The sequence below is a fragment of the Amblyomma maculatum genome, chromosome 2 (genome assembly GCF_055883805.1).
Source record: "Amblyomma maculatum isolate TAMU_Amacu chromosome 2, ASM5588380v1, whole genome shotgun sequence".
Lineage (NCBI taxonomy): Eukaryota > Metazoa > Arthropoda > Arachnida > Ixodida > Ixodidae > Amblyomma > Amblyomma maculatum.
Window position 1 is genome coordinate 227654077 of NC_139345.1, and position 22316 is coordinate 227676392.

General features: G+C 47.3%; 1 protein-coding gene across 3 annotated transcripts in view; it reads right to left on the bottom strand.

The window, feature by feature from the left end:
- Positions 1-22316, bottom strand: part of LOC146201456 (GATOR2 complex protein MIOS-like) — a 279626-nt gene that overhangs the window by 201761 nt on the left and 55549 nt on the right. For all 3 annotated transcript variants that reach the window (XM_084595860.1, XM_084595859.1, XM_084595858.1), the window contains one exon: positions 10796-10875. In XM_084595860.1, the coding sequence (XP_084451986.1) occupies positions 10796-10844 (49 nt within the window). In that variant the 5' untranslated portion in view covers positions 10845-10875. The remainder of the gene's footprint in view (positions 1-10795; positions 10876-22316) is intronic.

Consider the following 22316-nt stretch of genomic DNA (forward strand, 5'->3'; position numbering starts at 1 on the left):
GTGAATGGCCGTGAGGACGTGATTGCAATCGCCCACGTGAAACCCGCGTACATGGCTAAGTCGTATGTGTCTGTTCCAGCACCCACTTCTTTGTTGTCTGACTCTTTAGCGTCCTCCACAGAATGCCCCGTAAGCAAACACAATCTTAGGAATCAACTCTGCAAAAACAACCTTCGCGACTATGTGGGAGGGAAGCCCTGTAGAGGCTCCGCTTCCGGCGCCGCTGTTACGTCTCCGCAGCCAGTGAATGTTAGCAGCGCCATTCTCCTTAGCGCGCTGCGGACCCATGCAAAAAAAGATATTGTCAGTTTCAAGGCTGCCCTGCTGCTCGGTAATCACATGTTTCGCTCCATTCCTCGCGCACACTGTTTATAGCGAAAGCACCTCGCGTTCCTATAAATAAACTATTGTTACGGTTATATAAGTAAGGGGGTGGTTATTTACAGTGCTATGCAGCAGGACAAGGTGAAGCCTACTAGCCCCCAGGCACCAACGCTTCTTCCTTTTCTTCTGCCACACCAGCACAATCCTTCCTCGTCGTCAGTAGCGTGACATTTCCCCCCTACTCAGCCTAAACCCTCTGGGCGTGTTCGTGAGTCGTGCGAGGCTGACACGGCTTCAAGCGGGCAACATGACATAGTTCGGTTTTGGCAGACCGACGACCAGATGCTGTCAGGCGGGCTATTGCATAAGTTAAATCACTGATGCGTTTGAACCACATATGGGCCGTCATAGTGGGCTAAGAGTTTTTGATGTAGGCCACGGCGCCGAATCGGACGCCACAGCCAGACTAAATTGCCTATAGAGTATGTGACCCGCCAGTGAATGGCATCGTATCATACTTTAGAACGTTCTTGTGAAGCACCAGACCGTAATCGGGCGATTCTCCGAGCTACTTCGGCGAAACAGAGGGTCTCAGCCAGGCTGGGGTCTTCCCGGCTTGAGAAGGGCAGGATAGTATCCAGGGAGTAGCGTGGCGGTCTGGCATACAGCAGGAAGAATAGACTGTACCCAGTCGTCTCATGCGTGGCGGTATTAAACGCATACGTGATGAAGGATAGTATGGTGTCCCAGTTATTATGCCCTGCATCCACATACATGGCTAGCATGTTGACAAGCGTTCTGTAGATGCGCTCAGTCAAGCCATTTGTCTGGGGATGGTATGGCGTCGAGTGTCGGGAAGTTATGGCGCATAAGTGCATGAGCTATTCAACATCAGCAGTGAATTGTCGGCCCCGATCAGTGATGACAATTCGTGGCGGCCCGTGTCGTAAGATGACTGAGTGCAGCAAGAAAAGCGACACCTGATGCGTTGTAGCAGATGGAAAAGCGGCGGTTTTACAGTAACGTGTGAGATCGTCCACGCAGATTACAATCCAGCAATTTCCATCCACGGACTTCGGAAATGAACCTAAAAGGTCAACGCCTACTTGATCAAACGGAGCTGTCGGGGTCTTCACAGGATGTAGCAAGCCAGATGGAGTTGCAGCGTTTGTAGCGTTGACATTGCTTGCAACTGGCAACATATTGTTCCATCGTCGAGGGCATTCTGGGCCAGTAAAATCTTTCTTGAGCACGGTGGAGTGTTCGAACCGATCCCAAATGCCCAGAAGTTGGATCATCATGCATGACACGCAATACGTCCGTGCAAAGCGTCTTGGGAACTACGAGTAGGTATCGCTGGCCAACAGGCGAATAACTCTTTTTCCATAGGAGGCCATCACGCACACAAACACGGCTTGTAGCTGCGCTGGCTTGGGTGGTGGCAAAGAGATGCTGCAGACTGCTATCACTTTGCTGTTCCATTTTGAAAACATTCGTGTCGGGGAACGCTGGCTCGAGGGTCGACATATAATTGTCGAAATCGTCGCTGTCAGGTCCGGTCGTGGCCATTGGCATCCTAGAAAGACAATCTGCGTCTGCATGACGCCTCCTGCTTTTGTACACCACAGCAAAGTCATATTCCTGTAACTGGAGGGCCCAGCGTGAGAGGCGACCACATGGGTCTCGATGGTTTCGCAGCCAACAGAGTAGATGATGGTCTGTTACGATAGTAAACGACCGTCCGTACAAATATGAACGGAAACGCTACACAGCGAAAACTACAGCCAGGCATTCCTGTTCGGTGACTGTGTAGTTTCACTCCGGCTTGCTCAGCGTACGACTTGCGTACGCGATAACATGCTCTCTTTTATTGTGCCGTGCCCTGAGACCGATTCCACTAGCATCCGTGTAAACATGTCACTGCAGCAGGATCAAAGTAACGTAGGATGGGATTCGATATTAAAAGAAACTTCGGTTGACGAAATGACGCGTCGCAGTCTGGTGTCCAGTCAAAAGTGAAGTTTTTGTTGAGAAGGCACGTCAATGGGTAAGCAACGTCAGCAAAGCGATGTGTAAAGCGTCTAAAATACGAACACATCCCTAGAAAACTGCGCAACTCCCTCACTGTCTGTGGGGGTTTAAAAGACTCAACAGTGGCAGTTTTCTGGGGATCCGGCATTACACCATCACCATTGACAAGGTGTCCTAGCACCAGCGCTTGGCGCTCTTTAAAGTGGCACTTTTTCGAGTTTAGAATTAGGGCGGCGTTGTGCAGACAATTTAAGATGTGTACTAGATGGTCACTGTGTTCCTGGAAGGACTTCCCAAATATGATGGCATCGTCCAGATAGCCAAGACAAATGTCTCATTTTAAGCCGCGCAAAACTATCCATAAAGTGTTCAAATGTGGCAGGCGCATTGCATAGCCCGAATGGCATAACTTTAAACTCATAAAGGCCATCTGGCATTACGAAGGCTGTTTTTTTCTTATCCACAGGGTCCATTGGAATTTGCCAGCAGCCAGATCTGAGATCAAGACAAGAAAAGTAGGCCGCACCAGAGAGGCAGTCGAGGGCGTCGTCTATGCGAGGAAGAGGATAGACATCCTTTTTTTGTAACAGAATTTAGATGCCGGTAATCGACGCAGAATCGGCACAAACCGTCTTTCTTGCGTACGAGAATAACAGGGGCAGCTCAGGCGCTAGACGACTCCTGTATCACCTTTTTCTGTAGCATGTCCTCTACTTGTTCATGAATGACTTTGCGCTCAGATGGGGACACGCGATATGGCTTTTGACGGATGGGACAAGCCGAACCAGTGTCGATAGTATGATGGGTCCGATGTGCAGGGCGAGAGGTTGGTCCATCTGTTTGAGAAAAGTCAAACATAGGCGAAAAGGGTAGAAAAATATCCACAAGAGTACGGCGTTGAGGTGAGCTGAGATCGGCGCTGATCATGGGGAAGATCGAATTTCATCAGCATCAGGTACAGTGGCACTCGTAGCATCTGTGACCAAAGCAACGATGCGGGGCGCATCGGGTCCACAGGAGGCAAGCTTCAATCCCGTTTTTAAAACTGCGGGCTCGAACGATGGATTGATTGTCTATAACAAGGCACTACCGTGATGCACGGAGATCATACAGTGAGGAATATTAACATTTTTCTTCAGGCACGCTGAGTGAACTGGGTGCACCACGACCTGAAATGAAACCTGGTCAAGAAGTAGAGCAGACACGGGAACGAACATGGCAGACAAAGGAGGAACTACTGTGTCTTTGGTAATACTAAAGACAGTTTCTTCCTACGTTTCAAGAAGCGTTGGTGTCTGGGGGCTAGTAGGCCTCACCTTGGTGTGCTGCATAGCACTGTAAATAAACACCCCCTTTCTTATTTAACCATAACACTATGTATACCTAGACTGTTGGGACCCCACCTTTCATTGGAACGACTTCAAAGAACTTAATAAAAAACAGTCACCATGGGACCCGTATGGCACGCTCTTCTTCCCTGTGTCGGAGGATACATCGTGGGACCTCATGATCCTGAACCTCCACGCTGTGTGGAAAACTCGAATGCAGTTTGAACACGTGGACTTGGTCATTTGCACAGTTTGTGAAAATTTCATTGAGAGTATTCGTGCTTAATAAATGAGTATCCATCACAATGGATGTCTCTGCTGGATTAACTGGTACTGCTTAAAGTGAGGCTGACATTCTTATTTTTTTGTAACCTACTGATTTGAGCACTGAAATCAGCAAAAAAGGAAAAAAATGGTGGCTCAGTGCATGCTTGGCTACTGAACCTGAATACCCAGGTTCAAGCCCGACCAGTTCCAATCCACTTCAATGGCTTTTTACTTAGTGTGAAGGCACTGCAAGAAGTCATGGTAGGTTAATGTTCAGCCACAGACTCAATCACTCACTCTGATGGCTGGAAAACTTAAAAAAGCCCCTCGGGGAGACTTGCATGCTGGAGCCGCTATACCGAACTTAGTTTGAATTACCCACATGGGGCCACCTGACCAAACAGCTTAGTAAATCTGAGCAACGAAAGATAGGCTAAGACACTTGGTGAGCATACGAGTGCTTTCTACTAAAAGAAGAGAACCACATCTGTCACACCAAAAAAAAGGTCCTTCACAGAATGGTGGCTAAGGAACTAAAAAATGGAGGTAATGGGTTTGACTCCACATAAAGGTAAACTGCAGTCCACTTATAACGCTATTGAGGAAACTGGAAAATGCGATCGTTATAACCGATTATCGTTATATCTGGACCGACTAAAAAAGAAGCCCACACATATATTTTCCCATGCATGTAGGCTTGCTACTTACCAGCGATGAGTAAATCGGGTTGAACAGCGCTAATCATCGTAAAGAGCACAAAACACTTTATTACAGGATACACCAATAGCCATAAGATAAGTTAAGCATACTTAAAAAAGTCGGACATTCACGCTCGCTTGCGTAGCTGCTGAACCTTGACAATTGCTGTGAGCATGGCTTTCAGTAGCGCATACTATACTACGCTGTCGGCAGTCCTTTTTGCGCGTCCGAAACTGATTAGCAACTGGATGAGTGGCAGGGGATTCCCAGCCTTGATGATCATTAAAATCATAGAGCGCGAATACCCGCACTTTTTCACGAGGCTTCCAACCTTGAAACCCTGCCAGAAATACCAACGACTCTGCTTTTTCATCCCAAGAGCTATCGTGCCATCAATGTGTCAGCACCATCATCCATGGATGCACAATTGGCTATGACCATACGTCCACACCCTTTGCGCGGCAACAGGCAGTGATTACGATGATAGTCATCATCATCACCAGCCTGACTATACCCACTGCAGGGCAAAGGCCTCTCCCATATTTCTCCACTTAACCCGGTTCTGTGCTAGCTCCATCCACTTGACCCCTGCAAACTTCTTAACCTCATCCGCCCACCTAACTTTCAGCCGCCCCCTGCTACGCTTTCCTTCCCTTGGAATCCAGTTTGTTACCCTAAGCGACCATCGGTTATCGTCTCTTCACACTACATGTCCTGCCCATGCCCATTTCTTCTTCTTAATTTCCACTAGAATGTCGGTAACCTGAGTTATTTCTCTGACTCACTCTGCACGCTTTCTATTTCTTAATGTTACCCCTACCATTTTTCGTTCCATAGCCCTCTGGGTTGTCCTCAACTTAAGTAGAACTCTCTTGGTTAGCCTCCACGTTTCAGCCCCATAGGTGAGTACAGGTAAGATGCAACTGTTATATACTTTCTTCTTTAGCGATACCGGTAAGCTGCTAGTCATAATCTGTGAGTGCTTGCCAAATGCGCTCCATCCCAATATTATTCTTCTTGATATTTCCTTTTCATGGTCCGGATCTGTGGTTACTACCTGTCCTAAGTAGACATATTCGCCTACTACTTCCAGTACTTCGCTACCTAATGTAAACTGTTCTTCCTTAACGAGGCTGTTGAACATTACCTTAGTCTTCTGCATATTGATTTTCAAGCCTACCTTTCTACTTTTCCTGTCTAGGTCACCAATCATTATTTGCAGTTCATCCCCCGAGTTGCTTAGCAAGGCAATGTCATCAGCAAATTGCAGATTATTGAGGTATTCTCCATCTACCCTTATCCCTAACTGCTCCCATTCCAAGTCTCTGAATACTTCCTCTAAGCAAGCTGTGAATAGTACTGAGGAGATTGTGTCTCCTTGCCTAACACCATTCTTTATGGGAATTTCGTTACTTTCTTTATGCAGAACCATGGTTGCTGTGCAGCCACTATATATATCTTCCAGCACTTTCACGTACGGCTCGTCTATCCAATGATATCGCAATGCCTGCATCACCGCCGAGGTTTCAACTGAGTCAAATGCTTTTTCGTAATCAATGAATGCTATGTATAAGGGCTGGTTATATTCCGAGCATTTTTCTATCACCTGATTGATGGTATGGATATGATCGATAGTAGAGTACCGTTTCCGAAAACCTGCTTGATCCTTTGCTTGATTGCAGTCTAAGGTTGTCCTGATTCTATTAGCGATTACCTTAGTAAATACCTTATTCGTAACAGACAGTAAGCTGATTGGTCTGTAATATTTAAGGTCCTTAGGGTCCCCTTTCTTATGAATGAAGATAATGTTTGCATTCTTCCATGGTTCCGGTACCGTCGATGACACCAGGCACTGCGTATACAGGGTGGCCAGCTTTTCTAACACTATATCCCCTCTGTCCTTCAGCAAATCTGTAGTTATCTGATCCTCACCAGCTGATTTCCCCTTTTTCATAGTTTCTAATGCTATCTTGACCTCGTCCAACTGGTGGAACGTCCGACTGTTTTTCCCTACCGCCAATCTCCGTACGGTCCTGACTACTTTGGCTACTGTAGAGATCTGTATAGAATTCCTCGGCTACTTTGACTATCTTGTCCATATTCGTGATGACGTTGCCCTCCTTGTCCCTTATCGCATATATCTGGTTTTTGCCCATGCCCAATTTCTTCTTTACCGCTTTAAGGCTTCCCCCGTTCTTTACAGCATGCTCAATTTTCTCCATGTTATACTTCCTTATATCGGCCACCTTGCGCTTATTGATTAGCTTTGATATCTTGGCCAATTCAATCTGGTCTGTTGGATTGGAAGCTTTCATACTCTGGCGTTTCTTAATCAAGTCTTTCGTCTCCTTAGACAGCTTACCGGTATCGTCTCTAACTATCCTACCACCTACTTCTATAGTGCACTCAGTAATGATATCTCTGAAATTATTGTTCATTGCTTCTAGGGTAATGTCGCCATCCTCGTTTAGAGCTGAATATCTATTCTGTAGCGAGATCCTGAACTCTTCTTCCCTCCCCCTAACCGCTAATTCGTTGATGGGTTTCTTTCTTACTAATTTGTTGCATTCCTTCTTCAGATTTAGGCTAATTCGGGACCTCACCATCCTGTGGTCACTGCATCGCACTTTCCCGATTACCTCTACATCTTGCATAATGGCAGGGATTGAACACATTATGAAGTCAATTTCATTTATTAGTCTCCCGTTAGGACTTTTCCATGTCCATTTCCGGTTCTTCTGTTTGCTGAAGAAGGTATTCATGATTCTTAAGTTATTGCGCTCTGCAAACTCAACTAGTAACTCCCCCCTGCTATTCCTACAACCGATGCCATAGTCACCTACTGCCTGGTCTCCTGCCTGCTTTTTCCTTACCTTGGCACTGAAGTCGCCCATTAGTACAGTGTACTGCGTCTTTACTTTTCGCATTGCCGATTCTACATCTTTGTAGAAGCTTTCAACTGCCTGGTCATCATAACTATATGTAGGTGCATAGGCCTGTACAACCTTCAGTTTATATCGCTTATTAAGCCTAATAACGATGCCTGCCACCCTCTCATTAATACTATAGAATTCATCTATATTACCCGCTATATACTTATTGACAAGGAAACCTACTCCTAGTTGTCGCCTCTCTGGTAAATCTCAATAACACAGTACATGCCCATCCTTCAGTACAGTATATGCCTCATTCGGCCTCCTAACCTCACTAAGCCCTATGACATCCCATTTCATGCCCTCTAGTTCCTCTAACAGCACTGCTAAACTAGCTTCACTAGCTAGGGTTCTAACGTTAAACGTTGCCAGGGTCAGTTTGCAGTGGCGGCCTGTCCAGCGGAGCCAGGCATTCTTAGCACACCCTGCTGCGTCACAGGTCTGACCGCCGCCGTGGTCAGTTGTTCCACAGCCGCTGGTGACTGAGGGCCGGGGTTTTGTGGAGCTTATCATAGGAGGTTGTGGCCAATTACTGCACCAGGGTGGCCAACTCCTGTTCTAGCGAGGGAGTGCATTGCCGGAGGTGTTCACCGGCATCAGGTCGCGCCCCAAACCTGTTTATGCAATTCCATCGACACGGGGATTTTCTTTTTTTTTAAATCCGGTGGAGAATTGCGCGGCACCGGGATTTGAACCTCTGTCCTCTTGCATGCGAGGCGGATGTTCTACTGCTACGCCACCGCTGAACCAATGATGATAGTGCTTATTTCCTAACCGCACGAAATGGTGCTCACAGATTTCTCCACGACAGTCTATTTTTTCCGCATATGTCAAGTTTTCACGTTATTCTCTTCTGAGTATTTTATTTTTATAAAACATTTAGACAAAACAAATTTTCGTGGGAAACATCTACCGGGCAGCAATAACGCTACTGTTGTATCCTATTTACCGCCAATGATCGATTGTTATATCTGGTTTATTTTTACAATGGGCCAATGGGAAGAGTGATAAAGCCCAAGAATTTGATCGTTATATCTGGTATCGTTATAAGTGGACTGCATTGTATAGTATGTGCTGTTGGGCCAGTTGATTCCACATGACTGAAGCAACCAGTGCGGAGGCAGGGGCAAAAATTGGACACAACACACATTGCTGGTTGCTTCAATCCGCATGAACGAATAATAAATTTCTTTTTGCTGCTTTTATTCCTCTAGACCTGCCCTCCCGCCCAGTACTGGGCACTAACGAATGAAAAAATGCGACAAAAACAGCGCATCAAGTGAGCGAGCGGCCGGTTGTCAAGCAAACTGCCTGGGTAGAGTCCAAAGTACACATAAAAAGACCAGGGGAAAAAAGGGGGACGAAGAAACAGAAAACGACATGATGAGTAAACAGTGCTAAAGATGAGGATGAAGAGCAAAGAAGCAAACAGGAATAAGGTCCCAGAAAGAAGCACGTGATATACAGGATTCTGTTATCTTGTGATAAAGTGTATGTGGGTCAAACGGGCAGCTGTATTAATGTTCGGTTACGAGAGCATAAGAGATCATTAGAGATTGGTAGAGGCTCCAATCTGGTTGCGCATTGTAAGGTGTGTGATGGCTGCCATCCTTTTCTACCACAGACAGATATTTTGGATGCCCATCTGGCACGGATTAACTGGGAAATCATTGAGGCCAGACATATCATGCGATTAGGTGAGAAAGTGTTAGTGACCCATCAATCGCTTTGACAGATAATGTGATTGGGTTTCTTGAATATGGCATGTGTGCTGTATCGTCATGACTAGGTGTTTGTTTGGAGTGTGGTTTAGTGCGGCTTGGCTGGGGTTTTTATTCTGTGTGTTTTTTCAATAAACTTCAGTTGCAAGTCAGCGCCCATCCTGTTTGCTTCTTGCTCTTCGTCCTCGTTTTTAGCACTGTTTATTTATCATGTCACCGTACCAACTTGCCCAGATGTCTCTCCTATTACAGAAAACGACAGGACGGGCGCTGACTAGCAACTGTTTATTCCCAGGAAAACCAAGCACCAAGCCCAAGAATAAACAGTTGGTAATCAGCGCCCATCCTGTCATTTTGTTCCTTTGTCGCCGTTTTTTTTTTTTTTTCACGCCGGTCTTTTGTGTGGTAGTATGATGAACCAAAGAGCTATTTTGATCAAGAGGAACAGCTCTGTCGAGCCCAGATGGTGAGTGCACTGACAGTCACTCAACATTCGGATTGGTACAGTGTGACATAGCAGACTACTTAACACTGAGTCAGTACTTTAGCAAAGAATTTCCTCACATTTGTGGGGCTCTGCTCCATGGATCTTTAAAGGCAGCGGCGTGCAACATCGTATTTAAAGGGCGCACCGCTTCCCGGCATCCCCTTCCCTCAACTGCCGAAGAGAAACCGGTCCCCAATTGGTCCTCGCTGGGACCCCATAAAACGAGGTGCGTGGGCGTCTCGCTCCCTCTTCATTCTTCGGCCCGCTTGCTGCCCGCTCCCTGCCTGCTCTCCCGACCTGGCAACGGAACAACCCCCTGACCCCTCGGATCTGCCTGGATGGACCTGCCTGCCCTCAGTCCTAGCTCAGTGAGATAAAGATGTTTGTTTCATTGCCCGCTGCATGTGTGTCTTGCGTCTCACTTGGGTCGTATTTTTTTTTTTTTACCATCATACCTTTCTTCAGCAGAGACCACTCTCTTTGTGTCCTTTGCTTTCCCTCCAGCCTCTGCCCCCTTCCCCAGCATGGCTGTTGCCAACCCCATTAAATGGTGCACCATGTGCTTTCCCATCTGCTGCCAGCAATGTGCTCCAGTATGTGTTGCCATCTCCACACCATTACACACACACCCATCAGTTTAAATTTCGGCTCACAACCGTGTAACCTCTATATACCTCTCACATGGGCCTTGTCAGATCACTGTGCCAGGTGCTGGTCCTTGCCTCACTTGGCAACAAAACTTCACCTCCTGAATGGTTGCTGCCAAAGTTTGTCTTGAGAGACACTAAGCTTATTTGAATGATGTTCAATTCTATGGAAATCAACCAAAATGTACTTTTCATCCAAGTCTTAATATGCTGCAGTGAAGCTGCATTATGGCTCATTCTTCCACCCTTCCCCAGGGAAGGCAGTCTCTCGACAGTAGAACTGCAGATTGGGCTACTTGGTGTTGCTTCACAATGGTGGTTTAACAGCACAAAGCAAAAACAAATCAGATGCACCTACCTGATGAGGCTGACCTTCCCAGTGTCCTGGCCAACAGCAAGCAGGACATCAGTGCGAGGGTTCATGTAACAGCTGTAGCACTGTTCATCATGGAACAGAGGAAAGGGCTCATCAGCAAAACAGTCTCACACACAGCATGCTTGCTGTGTTATTCCCAGTATGTTCAACGAATTTCCAATATAGGAAGCTTTGCAGTCATTTAAAATAAAACACCTGCTTAGATATTGCCCATACATACACTAAGCAGAAGCGTATTTTTAAAGCACTGAAACATACTTTCCTCCAAACAATACATATGATCTTTTTAGCTGTTCATTTCATGGGTGAAATAACATTTCCTATCAATGCTAGAAGATATCATCTTAAGCACCGCAAGGCACCGAAACATGGTTGCAATCAGAAAAAAAAAAATTGTGAATGCAATACAGCAAGAAATGTCAATTACCATTTCTAGTAATGATTTCTAGGTATGTTATGTCCGAGTCTTGCAGCCTAGACTACGTTCGACCGTTGCAAGAGTGCGCAATCGCTAACCGAAGCTTTCGAACAGGTGCAGCTGTGGGCGGTGCGTGCCGATGCTGACTGCTCTTGAGAGCATCTGGCGAGGTCCCGGCGGCGACTACGTAGTTGAAACAGCCATCCGGGTGCATTACAGATCATCCACATTTACTTCAAATGCTTCTTGATCATGGACTGCCCGTCGAGAACACAAGGCAAGAACCTTGAGCGAAAGATGACATAGCTTGAACAAGCGACCGCCTGTTTTTCATTTTCTCAAGCAAGAAACGCTGTAATGAAAACTATTGCAGAAAGCAGTGCTAATAAAAGAAGGCTTCCCCTTTAACATTACCTACATGTGGTGTCTACACAGTCTCTTAGGAAAGTGCGAAAAGAAAAAATGCTAATGTTGTGCTTGCACTGTGTTTCAGTGTCGAGTCGACACTAAGCTGCCTCAGTGCAAACAAAACATCGCTGGCTTTCTTATTTTTGTTTTCGTACAAGGTGCGCATGAGCACGAGGTTTCACCACGCAGATTACTGGTATCCTTAATTCCATGCACGGGTAAACGAGAAAACATGCATCCTCTGATAGTGTGAAATTGCTAAATGGGAAGGGCATGCACACTGATATGAAGTAATGGCAAAAAAAAAAAAAATCCTGTCCAGACACATTTGCTTTATTTATTAGCCAGGTATGACCTTCAACAAATGCAGCACTTCAAAACAGGAATGCATAAAGAAGGCCACAAGAAATACAGTAAATAGGTACAAAAACAGTCTCATTTTGGAGGAGCCTGTGCTAAGTGAAATTGTATGTCGCGAAGTAGCCTGTCCCCTGCAGAAGCCATGGGAAAATGCACTAAAAAACGACACAGAAGAGAAAACACACAGAGCAGGACGAGCTTCTGCAGACAATCACTAACTAGACCGACTACTCTTGCTATCGCCTGTCCCCACATGCTTCCAGAACAATCGCCATACCAGCAATTAAAGCTTTATTTAGTATTTTTTGCCCCCTTGCATTAGGTGGCAGTGTTGTACAGTGTGCAAATATAACTTTTAAAAAATTGTCTAACTTCATTGACTACATCATCAACCTCCACTGATCTGTGGATGGTTTGGCAGAGCATGGTACAGACAGCCTGCAGCTGAGCAGCCACAGAGTAAACCTCTACAAAATGTTCTGACACTGACACCTTACATGTGCTGAAGTGTGGGAACAAAAAAAAAAACATTCTACCAAAGGCCAGTACAACGTAAGGAAAATTCCACAGCTTAAATGTAGGACACTTTACAGTTAGCAAATAAAGTTGACAAAACATTATGTCATAGAGTAGTTTTGCGGCACTTGTAGAAATTTGGCACCAAAAACTAACAGTTTTACCGCTGCCTCCTTATGTGCTTAGAGTCGTTGACACGAATGGATTTGCCGTTTATGGCTCCTTCAAATAGAATGACTCTATGCACACGGCTGCTTAACACATAAGTTAATGCTTAATTTTTGCAATGCTTTCATGGTTGCTGACTTTGCCTGCTAAAAGTGGTCCAGAGTGATCACTGACACTTAGCGGGATGTTGTGTTCAACTAAAAACGCCGTGGTATGGCATTCTGCACGAATCACACCAAGGTCGCTAGCACTGCATACAAAACTTGTCAGGTTTGGCTGGCTGTCCGCGACTCGCACGTATCCTTGGTGCTTTTTCGAAGCGATGTGAATCTTGATGTCGGACTTGCCACCATGTGAAATGTTAACATCACAGGCACACATAGTGCAAAATCCGAACTTCTCACCCTTCTTAGACGGCACGAAGCATGGAAATTCTGACGTGTACGACTTCAAAAATACTTGGAAGTACTGTCGTGGCTTTGAGCACGCCATTGCACCGCGAAACCGCTACTGCTAAAATACCAGTCTCACTGCGTCTGATGCGGCCGCAGATCACACAAAAACGGGCCAACACCCAAGTCGTCCAAACACGTGAACAAAGGTTTGCGGAGGCCGCATGGAGGCCTGACCAGCCAGACTACCAGCCACTAGGCTGGCGGAGGCGGTATCGAGTTTTGGATATGGATTAGTGTCCCCCGAGTAGACGACAGAAGTCACTACAACTTTTGGAGCCGCTGATGATGATATCAGAATATGTGATGCCCTCTCGTGGCCGTGAAAGGTACCATAACAGTGTTCCGTACTTTTATTCCAAAAATTTCACGCAAGATTCGTAAAATCATAAGACTGGTGAAAATTCGTACATTTTACGGAAAATTCAGAAAACTTGGCAGGTATGGCTAATAGTGAGCTCATGGTATATTGCTGGTATTATTGTCTGCGATCATTGAGGCCTGCTTCATGAATAGGCAGAAAGCTTATAAGCATATGTCCTCTGTAGGTCCGCTAGGGATATTCGGGGAAATCACATGGACATCTGTCGGACATCCGTGGGAGATTCATCGGAGGTTGGACATCCGTATATCCAAAAACGAACGTACATCGCATGTCCACTGGACGTACGGTGGTTTATTGGGTTGCCTTCCCCTGGACTATAAGACATAGATAGGCTCACTTAGAATGCATTTTGTGTATGCAAGCCTTTTTCTTACGGCTCGGTTAAGGTGCCCACGGGATGCTTGCCCGTTTGCTTGGACTGTGAGGACGTGCCTCACATGGGCTCCTGCGACGAGAACTTTTCTGTTCGCGAGTTTAGTCCTTCAAGAATGCTGGTGACAACGGAGGGTGACTGTCAGTTGACAAGAACCGCCCTGTGGCCCATTTTTGGGCATTTTTGTGATCATCGGCTACGCAGGCGAGCTAGGCTGCCGCGTTTCAACTGCATTCCACATCAAGTTCCACACCACTGCGATCCGACACCATGGTGTACATGGTGGAGGGGGACGAGATCCCCGAGGAGGAATATAACAATCCTGCATTGTGGACCTTGGCCATCAAAGGCCACGACAGGGCCCATCCAAACCTGGGAACACATCGCCGATTCCGGCCACGGATGCCAACGCAGCTCCTAAGCATATCCCGGCCAAGAGGCAGCTACCAAGAAGGAAGCCGCAACCTCGACTACCGATAGAAAACAATAACACGGTGTTTAGGCCTCAAGGTGGTTTTAACCTCCGTGCAACCACTGCAGAGACACTCCTGCACGCCGTGTGTAAAGGAGCAGAGCAAAACTTCGAAGAAGCCCAGTACCTCGATCTGGTGAGGATCAATCCCACCAATAATTCTTTAACCGTAAGCTCGCCTTGCACTAAAAGGACCGAAGCATACGTAACCCTGCAATACGTGCAAATCGAAGACCAGAAGCTATGCATTAATGTATACATCGCGGCACCAGACAACTTCATTAAAGGCGTCCTACGTGGAGCGCTCGATGGACAGAAGCACCAGCCGATTGCTGAGAACATCCAGTAATTGAAACCGCTATATGAGATCGCCGACACCAGACATATAGGAAAGTCAAGGTCTGTCGTGGTGACCTTCACAGACATTACGCAGGTACTCACAGGAATGCGGTTCGCTTCGGGACTTTACTGGTGCGAACCCTTTAGAAACAAGGTGGAAGCGTGCTTCAAATGCTGGAAGCCGATTGTTGAGAACATCCAGTAATTGAACCCGCAATAAGAGATCGCCGACAACAGACATATAGGAAAGTCAAGCTCTGTCGTGGTGACCTTCGCAGACATCACGCAGGTACCCACAGGAATGCAGTTCGCTTCGGGACTTTACCGGTGCGAACCCTTTAGAAACAAGGTGGAAGCGTGCTTCAATTGCTGGAAGCCCGAACACTGCACCGACGTCTGCATAAAGGAGAGGAAAAGTCGCTGTAGGAGGTGCAAAATGCAGCATCCACCGAAAGACAAACCCGACTGCACGCCAAGGTGCATCGTATGTAGAGGCCAACAACTCACCTTCACCTAGAAAGTGTGAACCCCGCTTCGAGCGATAGCCGGGCAATGGCATGACTATGAAACCTGGACACCGAGCCGGGAAGCCAGACACTATGATCTAGGCCGGACCGACCAGCCTAAAGCCCGCAGCATGGACAAAGGAAGGAATGGGCCAAGCATTCCCCCTGCTTCTAAGACAAGACACCTAGGCACAGGTGAGCAGCACAGCCATTATGGCGCCTTCCATTTCTCTAAAAATGCAGCTGGCAGAAAAAACAAACTCCTGAGAGAGCAGTTAGCTTACATGACGAAAAGAATAGAAATCCTCGAAAGAAGCACTAGAGCGTCAGTTCCTGCATCAAAACAAACGGCAAGTCCTAAACCACTCCTACCTACTGGCGTTCTTAACGCGTGTGTCGTAAACGCGACAGTGCTACAAGATATGGAGGTTGAACTATCCAATAGCATAAACGCCTGGCACCCTCGGACAGTGAGCCGAAAGTCATAACTAAAAAGCGGAAACCTCCCCCGAGGGAACCCCTCAAGAACCAATCAGGGACGAGCAGGAAGTCAAAGCCAAAAAACCTTCGGAAAGCTCCCCTGAGCGAACCCCTCAAGAACCAACCAGGGACGAAGACATCAGGAAACTCGAAGCCATAATTAATGCCAACAAAACTGACCATTACGTCACACTCAATGCCTTAAACAAAAGTCTCAATGATAGGGATAATTAGCAATGTCCGTATGGACACATGGAACGAAAAATGGTAGGGGTAACATTAAGAGATAAGAAGCGTGCAGAGTGGGTCAGAGAAATAACTCAGGTTACCGACATTCTAGTGGAAATTAAGAAGAAGAAATGGGCATGGGCAGGACATGTAGTGCGAAGAGAGGATAACTGATGGTCGCTTAGGGTAACAAACTGGATTCCAAGGGAAGGAAAGCATAGCAGGGGGTGGCAGAAAGTTAGGTGGGCGGATGAGGTTAAGAAGTTCGCAGGGGTCAAGTGGATGCAGCTAGCACAGAACCGGGTTAATTGGAGAAATATGGGAGAGGCCTTCGCCCTGCAGTGGGTATAGTCAGGCTGATGATGATGTATGGACACACAGGACAAAATTTTAGGCAACGTAGCAGCCATAGAAACAGCAATTGCCAGTCAATCCACCAGACTAGATATAATTATCGACAGGTTGTCAACAACTCTGGCAATATTGCCAAACCTTCAGCACAAAGATGGCCCCTCGCCAAGAAATTGAGGTATGGCAGTGGAACTGCAGGTCATTCCACAGAAAGCGGGGCAACCTGCTGCTCCAGATTCAAAACTCAGTTAGCAAACCAGATGTAATAGCACTCCAAGAAAATAGGAGACCAATCAATTTACCAGGCTACAAATCTTTTGTACAAACAGGCGAGTCGAACAAGCAGGACCAGCAGGACTTTCATTCAGCGAAACATCACTGCCCTACAGCACATATTCGACGACACCGACGTCAATTACACTATGAGGGAAAAAAGGAAATACAAAGCTCTTCATTCTAAACTTGTACAGCTGACCCAAAAGACGCAGCCTCAGGAATACCACGTCTACTCACGGCCACGCCTCGATCGGCGCGTGCAGCGGTGCATGCTCCAGCCGCCCCAATCGCATGGAGAGAGCGTAATTGCAGAGAGGGGCCTGTGCGCTCCTGTCGCCGCACCGCGGCATGCGCTCCTCACCCCTCGCTCCCGCTCGGGCGGCCACGTGCAATGTGTATCGCAGTGCCTGGGAAGCTTGCGTGATATGCAATGGTGGAAAACCGTGATAAAAAAAAAAATATTGCAAGGGCCGGCAGTTTGCACGAGCTGCGTAAGGCAGTAATGATGCCATCGAGACATGGTTAACATTTTTAATTGAGTGGCAAGAAAACGCAAAATAACAGGCATAACGTCATTCGTACTGAAAACATTGATCATGGCTATGTAGACGGTAAGTGTTAAAATGAATGAATATGTAGCTGTGTCGTGATACATGCATGCAGTGAACAAGTCGTAAGCAAACATTTTGACAGGCTCTATATTCCGACGTCCGTGCACGCGCTGCATGGTCTGCGCCGTACGGAAAAAAAAATAAGACCAGGAAACCACACAGAAAGCGCAGACCGATGTACTACAGACATAGCGATGCCACGGAGAAAAAAAAAGATAAACGAAAAATATTTAGCTAGCATATGCGCGTTGCTGAATTTGTGCTCACCCACCTGATTCAAAATAATTGCATGCCTGGACGGTCTCTGCAGTGAAGTGACTCGGAGAAAAAAATCACATACACTACAATGTTTGCCATGCCCAATAGTGTAAGAGCACCCGCATAAGCCTGGAGGACTTCCCAATGTGTTTCAGACATAGCAAATAGGAGGATGCGGAGGTGGTGAAGGGTGGCAGTTCCTGGTCCTATAGGGCTGGGACGGTAGGTCAACGCCGCTTGCGGCGGGCCCCATTGGATTTTATTTGTTGTAGGCCGTCATTGCACCCGCCACTGCTTTGATGGTGGATGACGGCTTTTGCGGCCCGTGTCTTTCTCTCCCTCTTTTTTTTCCTTTCTACTCTATTTTCTTCTCTGTCCGCACGAGGCAGGGGAGGTGACTCAGCTAAAGAGCCAGCAGCAGGCCCGTGCATTTTCTTTCTCTTCCTTTCTTCCTACAGCCAAACAACAGCAAATGGGTCCGGGTGCACAACGTCGTCAGTGTACAGCTTTTCATTGTAGCGCTGTTTATCCGATTCCGGCATGCTTTTCACGTAGTCCGACATTGCTGCATCACACACCACATTCCCTTGCAAGCACTGAAAGTCTGACGATTTACAGGACTCTTCACAGCACGATAAACTGACCGCGGACAGTTACAAACGACCATGCACCACCAGCGCTGTCGCTAACAGACGCTCCAGATCTGGAGGCGGCTACGCCGTCGTCTGCTGCAATGCACAATTCTCGTTCGGTCAATATTGTCGTATGGCATTTGACAGCTGCGTTTGACACCTGCTTAAGCGACAGTATTATCAAGCTAACTTACCCATGGGGCATATCAGACTATAAACAAAACTGTGATTCGCTACACCCAGCTTTCTTTTTGGGGGTGTCTGCGATTCACAACACAGATTATTTGGAGAGTTTTAAAACTAGATTGCCTCCGAAATGACGCAACATACTTTGTCACACATTTCTTCAAAGTGCTGGCCAACGTTTAACGACTGGCTACCACTTCTTGTGCTCTGCGAAACGAGAAAAACTGTGTTTACATGCTTTCTACGGGTCGCCCTCCGAACTCGCAGCCCCATACATTTAGCGGTATTTTTAAAAATACTTCGCCATGGTAATGAGATGTCATACTTTCGTGATCTGTTCTACGATGTTCATAGTTGCTTTGTACTGACTAACCACATCACAGGTACCCCGTGAAATGAGAAAACTGCTTTGGAACTTTTCGGTTCCATGTATTCCTATGGGCGCCAGCCCTAATTTTCACCCCAGTCAGCTGCGGCGTATCGAGTTCCTCCTTTATTTGTAAACATGTTGTTGGCTTATAGAACGACGTATCTTGACTTCCTTGTGGTTTCCTTCAACTGTCACCAAATTTTACAGCGAAGCTGTCTCCAGATGCCCACGTGCACCTTTCGAAGTATGCGCTTCTCCAGCGATATGCCATGCCGCGCCGTCATCGACTATAGTGGGAGGAGAGCTCCCCCCCCCCCCCCCCCCCCCATCGCGGCGCGCAAAAGAACTTCTCTAACTACATTTTTTCAATGCGGTGCGCGCCAAATAAGACAGCCGTAGCAAGCCCTGCCGCACAAACGCCGATCAAGGCTGCCGTGGTCTACTAGAGAAAGTACTAAAGCTCACAGCCAGGGTGTAGTTACTGGAGGTAGGCGATTTTAACGCACGTCACACGGCATGGGGTTACAACAAAACCACGCCAAAGGCACCAGAATCTGGGAAGCAGCCCAAGATTTTGGCTTCTCTATTGTTAACGATCAGCAGGAAGTCACCAGAATAGGCAACAGCGTAAGTGCAGACACCTCTTCTGATTTAATCCTAAGCAAAAACATTCAGGACGCTTGCTGGAACAACACACAACACTCGCTAGGCAGTGACCACTACAACATCTCCGTCAAGTTTAACACAATGCCACATAAATGCTTAACCGCAAAATTCGCAATTACGGACTGTGACAAATTTAGACAACTGAGGGAACAAACCGCCCCCTCCAACATAACGGACCTGAAAGACTGGACCAGTGTACTTATTATTGACGTTCACAGCAGCACAGCCGAAACACAATGCGCAGGTCAGGACAACACAACCACGGACGCGCTACTACTGCACATGTGGGAGGCTCACGCTAGTTTGTTTCACCGTTGGAAAAAGCAGTGTTTAAACAGAACGCTGCGACAGAGCACTGCACAACTAGAAAAGATTGAGGCACATGCCAGCGACCTGGAGAAACAACAGTGGGGGCAAATCTGCGACGGAATGAATGCACAGCTCGGCAGTAAGAAAACCTGGCTCTTGCTCTGACACTTGCTTGACCCAACACAAACAAAATCTGCTGCGCGGGATCACCTCGCACAAATTATACAAAAGTACAAAGTTACGGACGCGGAGCTACTAAATACATTATGCCAAATGTACCTGAACACGACACCTAGCACTATACTCGGGGACACTTTTTCTTGGCATTAGGCGCTAAGGTAGAGAGGCGGGACGTCTTTAAACATGTCGTTCCGCCATGTAGTCCGACAGCACAGCTTTCGGCCTGCATAAACGTTGCAGATCATTTCGTTCGTTTACTTCGACAGCCAGCGTCTCTTAGACTTGACTCGAATCTTGTCTCTTGAAAATGCTTCCAACCGTTGCAAGGTGGACGAACCAGAACGACCCGAACAGGCGGCAGTCGCCATCTTGTCTGCAAAGTCGGGGCGCGCCTCGAAAGCCTGCGACGAACTTAGACATCAGCTCATTTTCGGCCCTAATTGCCCTCATGAACACTTATTGGAGGAAAGGAGAGGTACGACAGGAATGGAAACATGCCAAAGTGACATTCATATCGAAACCAGGGAAGAAGCTTAACATAGAAAACCTAAGAACCATTTCGTTAACGTCGTGCCTCGGCAAACTAATGGAACACATCATTCTCAGCAGGCTGCAGGGTTATGTAGAGGACAATGACATCATCCCCTCAACCATGATAGGATTCAGACCCAGCCTCTCCACGGAGGATGTCATGATCCAGCTGCCAAGGGATGTTCTGGATCGCAGGTACTGTCATGGAACGAGGGCAATACTAGGGCTTATCTCTGTAAAGCCTTCAATAATGTCTCGCACGAGGCGATATTAGAAAACCTCTCGCTTTTGAATCCTGGACAGAGTCTTCGGGTACGTCCGGTCCTTCTTTTCGAACAGGACGGCCGAGCTCACTCTCGGTGCAATCGAACCAGACAACATATTGTAACAGTCTTGAAGAAGATGAAGCTGACAGCACAAGCGAAGGAGAAAGATGTTGAAAAAGACTCTCGTGCCGGACGCGCTGCCATTGACCAGCTGAGCTCCCTGCCGTATCGACCTGTTGTTCAGCGCTCCGACGTAAAACCCCCGTCGTAACAATATCTCTGGGCGGAAAGGGAACACCACAAGGCTCTGCGATGTCGCTGTTCCTCTTCAGCACTGCACTGATAACACTGCCCCCCAGACTCGTTGCAATCGAGTGGCTACAGCATACGTTTTACGCAGATGACATTACCTGTGGGTGAACAGTAGAAGTGATGCCCTAATAGAAAGTGTGCTTCAGGAAGCAGTCGACTGTTCACACTCTAAGTCCAAACTTGTAGTTCGAGGAGGCACCAATCGAAAGAACAGACCTCCGCCTCCTGCAATCAGGGTAGAGCTCAAAGCACTACAAAACAAACAAGTAGAGCCCTCAGAATCCTAGGCATGTTCATTCAAAGTAACCACAAAAATTTAGCAACATTAGATAAACAGACCGCAACAGTCACCCAAAAAGCCAAACTAATCAAACGAATAGCCATCAAGAGGAGGGGCATGAAAGAACACGACACCTGTCGACTCATTCAGGCTTTTATCATCACCAGGCTAGTCTACACCCTGCCCTATCTGCACCTTTACCAATACGAAAAGCAAAAGGTTGAGTGTCTTATCTGTCAATCTCACAAGACAGCACTAGGAATATCGAGAAACACCTCAACCGATAGTCTCCTAGCTCTTGGAATGCACAACACACTTAATGAACTCAAGGAAGAGCATTTAATATTGCAGTACTCCAGATTGGCGCGCACCAAAGCCGGGAGGCTTGTCTTGCTGAGGCTAGGCATCAGTGCCGAACCCATGGCAGACGATCCTAGGCAAATACCCACAGCAATCAGGAAGGAGCTTGTTATAGAGCCCCTCCCAAAGAATATGCACCCCATTCACCGCAAAAGCAGGCGACTAGCACGCGCACATGCACTACACACCAAATACAAAGGAAACCAGTCAGTTGCTTATGTAGATGCGGCTGAATATGAAGAGATGGACCGAGGTTTCGCGATTTGTGCAGTGACTGGGGCTCGTGAGTCCACACCTTTCAAAATCTTAGCTTCAGCTACTGTACGCGCAAGAACCTCCGAGGTTGCAGAGGAAGCAGCCATTGCGCTAGCCGTCGCTTCTACCGAAGCAGGTGTTTAGTCAGTGACTCCAAAACAGCCGTATGGTATTTCGGGAGCGGCCATCTGTTGGCTGCCGCAAGGAATATCCTTAAAAGCTACCGTCCAGTTCCTGGTAGAACTGGTATGTATTCCGGTTCACTCGGGCAATCCCGAGAACGAGAAGGCTCCCAAATACGCCCGAGGTTTCGTCGGCCAGGCGGTGAGTACCTCGTTTCCCGCGGGCATGAGGGAGGCCTTGCTTTCGTTCCAACTACGAGCGGGTGAGCCGGTACAATCGGTGGGACGCGATTGTGAAACTAGCGAACGTAGTGTTCTTCTTGGAAGGCACTGCCCTAGTTTGGTTTGAAAATCATAAAGACTCACTTACCAGCTGGGATTGTTTCACAGAAGAGATAAAGGACTGCTTTGGCGACGGATCCGCGAAGAAGAA